The sequence below is a fragment of the Leuresthes tenuis genome, unplaced genomic scaffold (assembly GCF_036924035.1).
Source record: "Leuresthes tenuis unplaced genomic scaffold, fLeuTen1.0.hap1 SCAF_22, whole genome shotgun sequence".
NCBI classification, from domain to species: Eukaryota; Metazoa; Chordata; class Actinopteri; order Atheriniformes; family Atherinopsidae; genus Leuresthes; species Leuresthes tenuis.
In genome coordinates this window covers 4129006-4137751 of record NW_027325376.1, presented here as the reverse complement: position 1 = coordinate 4137751, position 8746 = coordinate 4129006, and the positions used below count along the sequence as shown (strand labels likewise).

At 40.2% G+C, this 8746-nt stretch overlaps 1 protein-coding gene across 1 annotated transcript; it reads right to left on the bottom strand.

Annotated features, from left to right (window-relative positions):
* Positions 1-1969: 1969 nt before the first annotated feature.
* On the bottom strand, positions 1970-2998 carry LOC140282361 (programmed cell death 1 ligand 1-like). Its single transcript, XM_072376940.1, has 3 exons — positions 2882-2998; positions 2388-2750; positions 1970-2181 (listed from the first exon to the last, which is right to left on the bottom strand). The coding sequence occupies exons 1-3, from the start codon at positions 2970-2972 to the stop codon at positions 1970-1972; spliced, it is 666 nt and encodes a 221-aa protein (XP_072233041.1). The 5' UTR covers positions 2973-2998.
* Positions 2999-8746: the final 5748 nt, after the last annotated feature.

Genomic DNA, 8746 nt, shown 5'->3' with positions numbered 1-8746 from the left:
GGAGGTGATAACCACTCCCTCATATTCAGAGCGGAGATCCAGTTCCAGTCTGGTCTTTCTTTTTTTTTTTTTTTTGTTGTCTGATCTTTGACTGTTTCTATCTCCTGTTTTTGTGTTTCCTCTCTTCTTCTCCGTTCTTCTCCTCTGTTGTTGTATCATGTCTGTTCATTTTCATATCCTGTCTGTTTCTGGACATTGTTGAAAGTTGTTCTTTCAACATCCTTAGGGCCCCATGGAGGCTTGGGTCGGCTCAAAGGTTTAGTGTATAGCACTAGCTACACGTGAATGTTAGCTTCAGTGCCTTTGTAGTCCGTTTCCTGTTTAATAGTAACCTGTTGAAAGTCTATTTGTGAACTTTTTCATGTTGGGTTAATTCTATTTGTGGTCTTAGGCTGCCAGCTACTGATCATTTAAGGTTATCAGACCAGGCTGATAATCCATTATATTGTCTAGGCTTGTACACAGTAACTAAAACACATTTTAATACCTTTATTTCAGATGACCACACACACACACCTGTATATTATAAAGCCATCAATTCTGCTATTCCTCTATCTGCCACCTCTTTCATTGAACTTGTTCGGACTATATTTCTGGAGTGGGCCTTTCCTTCTGACCGAGGACGACTCAGTGCAACAGTATCACACAGTATAATTGTTGCATCTTCAACATGTCGACCAATTAAAGTCTCCAATGGACTGAAAACATTCACCGAGTCATTTATTGAATAATCAATACATTCTGTTGAGATGAAAGCAAAGACATGTCTTTAAAAAGTCTTTAACACATCTGTAAAACACACCCCTCTGTGTTCCCACAGTCAGGATCTTACAGTGTGAACATCTGTCAAATCTTTTATTAAAATAAGAAATAAAGTGTTTTACAACATGAAAACATATCGTTTCAGTTCCTTCTCTGGTTTCAGTTTTGTTAAAGCTTTATTAAACAAAGTGTGACACAAACACAATAAAATATGTATGAATATATCAAAAAGGTGGAAATTCAGCTTAAAGTGTGAGATTCATGTCACAGAAACAAATTATGTGTTTCAGTTATTGATCAGTTATCAGAGGAAACAGCAGAATCACACTTTCTAAAACTTAAAGCTGTAAATGAAGCTCCCTCATCAGTGATTTGGAAGAGCAGACTTTCATCCCGGCCTCTTCACACTCAGCTGAAAACTCTGAGTGAACCTCTTTGTGTCAACATGGGATTGTTATTAACTCAGAGACCATTTCCACACGTGTTCCAGCTGTGGAAGGTGCAGCTCAATTTAAAGTGCTTTCATTTTCCCTGAGTGGCCATTTAAGGCAGGTGAACACATTATGAACAATATACACACACAGTGTGCATTATACACACTGACACATTTATACTGAAAAGCATCAAATGAAAAATAAACATCTGAATATATATTTATATATATAATGAAAGCAGCTGGTAATGGAGAAGGTGAGGACACTTTCAACAAAGGCAGCTCGTGTGCAGGTATTTATACTCCACCATCTCTGCTGGATAATACAGACACCACCATGTGTTCGGTTTTCTCCACATTCAGCTTAAGGGAGCCGTTGTCACACAACTCAAACTCACTGAGCTGTGGTGATGTGAGGAGCTAAAGAGCAGAGAAAGGAGAAACGTTGGCTTTCAGTTTGTCTGTTTTCCCTCTTCAGTGTAGCTCTAACTCCTCCCTTTTTCTTCCTCGCTGCTTTCGGCAACTGGAAACATGTGAATTTATTTTTTTACTGAGCTTCGCTCTCTTTCTCTCAGCCACTGATAATGGGGCCTTTTCTTCTTCTTCTGTGATTATATTTATAGAATCAGAGAAGAAGAATCCACAGAGTCCTCTCAGTCTCTCTCAGATGTTGGTCCTCTCTGTCTTTCACCCAGTTTGTTTGTCTCAGTTCATGAAGACAGTCTGAGAGGTGAAAAGGTCAGAGGTCAGTCTGGATGTGCAGGAAAAGCAGCTTCATGGACCTTCAGGGTTCTGTTCAATAACTCTGAAGTTTGCCCTCCTGTTAGTGGAGTTAGTGAAACAACGTCTTGAGAAGAATTTGATCAGCAGGACTTCTGCTACTATTATTCCTGTAAGTCCCAGTGAAATAGGGAGGCCGATCCATCCTCTTTTGTCTGGTTGTGGACTCTCAGTCGGTCTCTGAGGTTGGGAGAGATCAGCAGCTGCTGTAAAGGACAAAAAGTGAAGGTGATTCATGGAAATAGAAAACATTTCCCTCATCATTAGCAGCTGTTAGTAATTCTTCATCTGCTGTCAGAGAAACTGTTGTTCTGCTGCATTTTGTCTGTTTTCTCTCAGCAGGAAAAACTCTAAATGAACAAGAACCAGCAGGAAAAATATCAAGAAGATTAAATCTACTGTGTGAACTCACCAGAGACGTTGAGTCGACATCTTTCAGAGCTGGAGCCATAATCATTCTTCACTGAACACAGATACAGACCAGAGTCCTCAGTCCTGAGTCTGGACACATGAAGTCTGATTCGTCCTTCTCTGAGGGCGTCTTTGTCACTCTGGACTCGTCCTGCAAAGTGTTCCTCCTGAGACTCTGAAACCTCATCACCTTCATGAACATGATACAGATATGAGCCTCCATCATCAGTTCTCAGCTCACAGAAGATAAGCAGGGAGCTCCAGGAGCTGTCAGGTTTGGCTGTGAACGTCCACTCCAGAGTGATGCTCTGCCCCTCCTCTGCCTGATAGGAGCTCTGTGGCACATTCACTACAAATGCTGCTGCTGAGGAGACAGAGAGGGAAAGAGAGGAGCAGACACTCTTTAACATGTGATAGCAATAATCTGCACTATCTAAGCAAACACAGAAGATGATCAAAGTATTTGGACTTGATGAAGTGAAGATGGAAACTGACCACAGACACATGAAGGGAGGATGATGAGCAGCAGGATCCTGCAGATCATCTTCTCCCTGTGAGAGGAGACAGAGGTGAAGAGTCGCCTCATTTTACAAACACAAATACACAATCATCAACAACTAGGCTTTGCGGTAAGTGTGGACCATCCAATAACCGGAAGGTTGGCGGTTCGATTCCCCCTCTAACTGCTCAAAGATTGGTGGACTGATAGACCTCCACGGCCGAGGTGCCCTTGGAATAAGCCACTGTTCTCCCCATGCTGTCCGGGCGCTGTGATTGGCTGCCCACCGCTCCAGTGTATGGCGTCTGTTTCCATGAGTGTGTGAACCCGTGCATGTGCGTGTGTGTTCAACCTTGGATGGGTTAAATACGGACGAGTAATTTGTAATTTGCACAGCCCCGATTTCCTTCATTTTGAGTGATCGGTAGATACTTGCATGCTATGGCGTAACCACGCATTCATTGGGGGGGTCGTGTCCCCCCCCAATATACAGAAGAAAATATGTAAAATGCATGTTCTCCTTTTATGAACCCTGTCAAGGGATCGGTCTCTTGTTATGTCTTATTTATTTTCAACTTATTTCCGTGTGTTACCATGGGAACGTAACGGCTGCGCCGTCTCAGCAGCGGCTCTCCTTATCTTTACGTTGGACTTCTACTTTTGACGGAGCCGCTGCTCAGCAGAGCAGATTGTACCAGAACAGGAAATCCAACACAGAATCAACAAAATAAACTTCCGCTCCCTTTCAAAATAAAACAACTTAAAACAAAAATAACATTAGACTATTAGACTTTTCATTGTTAGTCAGTAAACATTAAGCAACTAACCAAAACAAAGTGGGGGGGCAGTCACTGTCTCGGAGAAATTACACTATTCCTTTAGATGTGAATTTATATGGTCAATGTAGTCCTCTAAACTATGTTCTAAATGTCCAATTTTTCATATATAAATAAAGAATTGTAGATAATGCACTCAACAATTTTGTTTTTCTTGGACCCCCCCAATGTCTAAACCATGGTTACGCCCTTGCCAGAGAGTGACACAAAGTTAACTGTTGATCAGCCGGAGAGGAGGAGCACGTTCTGCAGAGAAAACGACAGAATTACGTCCTGATCGACAGATACTTGCATGTGAAACCGATCTTGTCTACTAATCTTATCAGTCTGAAAACAGTAGGAAAACCGGTCTGTAGTCTTAACTGTTGGGCAAGTTTTTTTTTTTTAAATGTGAAAAATGAAAGACAAAAGGAACAAACACCAGCTGCATATTCAGGAGCTGTGTTGTGTGTTGAGAAGACAGGAAGCAATAAATATATTATAGAGGTAAGGTAACTGCAGAGATATGTTCTTTATTCGTCTTATCTTGGCTGCACTTTGGTCGAATTGTTTGTAATGCTCGTTATTTTTTTTCGTGGCAATACAAAAAAAAAGGTTGGAACTGCCTTCGAAACACGTTAATGATGAAACATCGAAGACATGTGGTCACACTAAAGATATATCTATAAATCTCTGTGACCCTTGGATGTGAGAAAGACTTATTCATCTTCTCTTGCCTGTTTGAGCCCCTCCAGCTGCTCTAAACTCTCCTTATCGTGAACATGTTCCAGTATAACTGATTCTGTTCAAATCACACAGTAAAAGTAACAACTTTACTTTTCCAAACACAGAATTATTGTCAGAACAACAGCAACAAAGACTTTCTGTGTCCAACATCTAAACACATTACCTTCTCTTCTCTCCTTCTTCCTCTACAACATGAAGCTGTTATTCAGGCAGCTCAGAAGTTTGGTTTGTCCGCAGTTTGCTGAATAAATAGTGGATATGACCCATCAGAGAAGGTTTAGATCCGTGTCCACCGGAGCTCTGTCACCCTACGAGTATCTCCTCGTTTTATAGTTAACAGCTTTGCCAGTGGGTTGGACTCTGGTGAATCATCCAATCAGCGTTTTCGAGTTTTTAGGGCACTAACTTTTAGGGCGTTAACAAAAAAAGTTCAAACAAATTCTTCTCTGTCAGTTACAGTACAAGGAAGCGAAAGTATTCCTGTGCTTGATTGTTTGCTTTCAGTTTGTTTTTCAGCCTGACTGATCCTGCTCTCACTGATGAATGTTCATTCAGAGGATTGTTGGTTGTTATGTGCTTAATGTGCTGATTACATATGAAAATCTACTTAACTGGTTATTAGACAACCTGAAACAGGCAGCCGTCTGCTTGTCCTCCTGTCTGAGGATACAGCCAGCTGACATTCAGCTGATAAAATGAAGCTGATTCCCAGCATTAAAAAGCTCCAATTAAACCTGCTGACTGGCAGATGTGCAGAGTTCCTGCAGCAAAGCATTAAATCTGCTCCCAGAAACCAGTGACTGTAATATGAACTCACTGAAGATTGTATCTGAAAGTGTTTATTTCTGTCTGTGTTGCTGACAGACAGGTGTCTGGTTTCAACAGGTAAACTGGAGCTCAGAGGATCAGAGGCGAGCGCATTCCAGCACATTGTTTTCTTTAACAGTCAGTTCTATTTTTAATCTGCAGCATGACTGATAAAAACTACATATAAAGAAATAGCACAATAATCCCCAAATATCACGTATGAGTTTTAGCTAAAGACCAGACTGATTCTTGCATGATTCGGCCCAACCCTGAGAGGCTCTGATGTTTCAGGTGGATAGTTCCTATTTTCATGCTCTGAGGGATTTTATCTGGAAAACTATGTCTAACTCAGCAGTTTTATCTGGTCTCAACATGTTTTTTAGCCTCGTGTTTATCGAAGCGTCGATATTCTTTATGACTTAAATGATTTCACAGATTGTACAAGAACAAGGTGATAACAGACTTTTAGCAGATATCTATAAAAGGACTAATTTCATCCCATTTTTTATTCAGAACCTGTTCAAGAGCAGTTTTAAACACACTTATTTATTTATTTATTACAATGTTAAAAGAACAATTAGACCACAGAAAACACATCCTGCTGTGCCTGTATGACTGCATAACATTCATTCTGTTACTTTAAAGAAGCACTGAAGCACATCAGGGACTGACAAACATGCTGCTGATTGGATGGATGACAGAGGAGATAACAGATCCTGAGGAGTATCCTGTTCATACAAAGCTGTCATTACTTAATCCCCAACTGTGGTTATAAATAAGAATGCTGGAAATTAACTGAACTCCTTCCTGTAGCTCAGGTTACATCAACGTTGTGAAGCCGTCCTGTAGCCAACAGGTCGGGGCAGGTAGCTCGGGAGGATTTTCTGTTGTTTTTGTTGTGGTTTAGAATTAGTGTTTTAGAAAGAAAAAAAATCATTTTTGGGCCTTTCAGAAGTGAGATTATTTTTCTGAGCTTTAATAAATGTAAATGCTGCTCATGTGACACTTTTATTCTGCTCTAATCATGTGATGATGTCAGGCTTATGGAAGAATATTTGCTTCATTATCATTAACTGAAATCTTCCAGAGATATTCTAGAGACTGTGGGACCTCTTACAGAAAAACCCTGCAGGTTATGAACAGTTTAGTCTCTACTGTTGAGAAATACACTCAAATACAAGTGGTTTAGATTTGAACTCTAGAACAGACATCATGGAGTTTAGGGAGTGTACTTCTTTTTGCTCGCCTGAGGCCACGCTGTGAGTGTTCGTGTAGGAGGAAGTGAGGAAAGGTGTGACAGGTGAGGTCCCCGGGCTTGAACTTGCCTTAACTCATTTCAGTGTGAGTAACGGTTACACAACACAAGGGAAACACCTGATCATACTGGACTCTTCATCAACATGTATGACATTATGTAAGATATCATGATAAGAACTGTGATACAGAAGAGATGTGAGAGCCAGGTGGAGCTTCAGGGTGAGGTTTAAAAATCATATCATTGATTATAATAAATCCAGAAAGAAGAACAGGTGAGGACTGGTGTCAAGTTGTTTTTTTAAAGATACATTTACAATAATTATGTCATTATTTCCAGAGTACTGTAAGGGTTTGGGTTCGGTTGTGATCAGGTTATCAGTCTCTGTTCTGCACATTTAGATGAAGGTGAAATGCTGCTCCATAGTGACTCATAAGTGGATGTTTTTCCTGTTTAGTTTTAAAATGGGCCTCCTTTATGCTGTACCTTAGACGTGCTTCTCTGAAGCCATTTTGTATGTTTAGGAGCAGCAATGCAGCACGAAGGAGACAGGAAAAGGAGAGGATGGTACAGGGCTTGAAATAAATGAGTGAAGGGTTTGGTAATGCTGTAAACACAGCTGACGGTGTATGAGCCTATATACAACCGCAAATCAGTTCTGTATGATCTTCATTCTGTATGATAAACACCTAAACAGATACTTTTTTAGCTTTTGTAAGTCAAATGCTGAAAATGATTCCTTTTTTTTTAGCATGTGCTGGGTGATGTTTTTCTAGTTCTAGTTCAGTTATTCAGTGTTTTTCCGTGTATTAATAAATGTTTACAGGTGGGATTCCACTGATATGCTGTAGAGGTTAACTTAAACTTATCTGTCCCATGCAGGTTGTCCACTGCACCGCAACAGATAAGAAGAGAGTATAAAAGCAGATCAGACTTGATCTCTGCTCTTAATATAAGGGAGCATTTAAGGAAAGTCCAACAGCATCACAGCTCCAGCAGAGCTCCAGTTTAAACAGATCTAAACCTCCTCTGATGGGTCATATCCACTATTTATTCAGTAAGCTGGTAACTTGTCCAAAGCAAACATTTTAGATCATAGGATGATTGTGTCTCTGACGGTTCCTCACATACATGCATTGTGAAATGCAGCTGGGGCTGAAAGCTGCTTTGTTCTGGAGTCTTTAAAATCTTTATTCTGTGACTTCAAACTCAGTGACATTGTCTTTAGATGTGAGAGGGTGTCAGGAGTTCGAGTTTAAAGTCTTTCTCAAGGTTTTGCAAGGTTAGTGAATTTGATATGAAAGGATTTGAGATTTTATTCATCAAATAAAAGAAACAGTTTCTTATTTAATCAACAGTCTGAAACTCATATTCATATCACTGTAACTTTCCTACAAATGTTCCATCTGTGTGTCTGTTGAAAGAAAACTTTAAACAGAAAACAACTGAAACCAACTCTGAGGAGATGAGCCTCAGCAAGCCCTGGGCTGGCAAGTCGCCAGTTATTTATGTTTTGTGTGTCTTGAGTTGGGTTGAGTGGGACGACCGGTTCATTTCAGGTAGATGAGAGGAGCTGAGGACATGACCTACACCTGGGCAGTCTGGGCTCATAACCACACCTCACTTATGTTCATCCTTGCATACAGAACTGACTTTACAGATTACAGACTCTTTATTATGTTGTTTTGGGCTGTACTTATAAATACATTTTCAGTTTAAAGTTACTTAAAAAGTGTGAGTGCTCCCCTTTTTGTCATGGCTCATGAGCCTGGTCATGACAGCAAGTTGCCACTTGAATAAACTGAAACAACTCTGAGGAGATGACCGAGATGTGTTTCCACCATTTAAATAAGTTTGTATGTTTTGGCGAGCAAGAGCCACACATGAATAAGATGTCAAAACTGAACCTTCATTTGATCTAAAAAACGGTTGAGCCTTTCAGTGAGTTCTTACTGTTATGTGTAATATTTGTATAGAAACAGGAGTTGATATTGAGAAGATTTTACTTTTATTTCATATTTTGTGGTTGAAAGATAAATTTCTACTTTTCTGATTTCGAGCTACATCAATCCGTTGCTTTGCATCCTCCACGGATTGTCTGGTGGCCTTTACGCCGAACAGCTCCGCTATTTCCTTTGTTATTAAACAATTTAATAAATAATTTTCAATGAACTGAACGGATGTTGATGGTTGGTCGTCCTCGTCCCATTTGAGGCTCCACAGCATCCAGCTGTTCA

Coding starts and splice junctions, on each gene's coding strand:
- LOC140282361 (XM_072376940.1), bottom strand. CDS start 2,972: ATGAGGCGACTCTTCACCTCTGTCTCCTCTCACAGGGAGAAGATGATC. Junction 2,751..2,881: donor CCTCCCTTCATGTGTCTGTG/GTCAGTTTCCAT, acceptor CTGTCTCCTCAG/CAGCAGCATTTGTAGTGAAT. Junction 2,182..2,387: donor ATGTCGACTCAACGTCTCTG/GTGAGTTCACAC, acceptor TGTCCTTTACAG/CAGCTGCTGATCTCTCCCAA.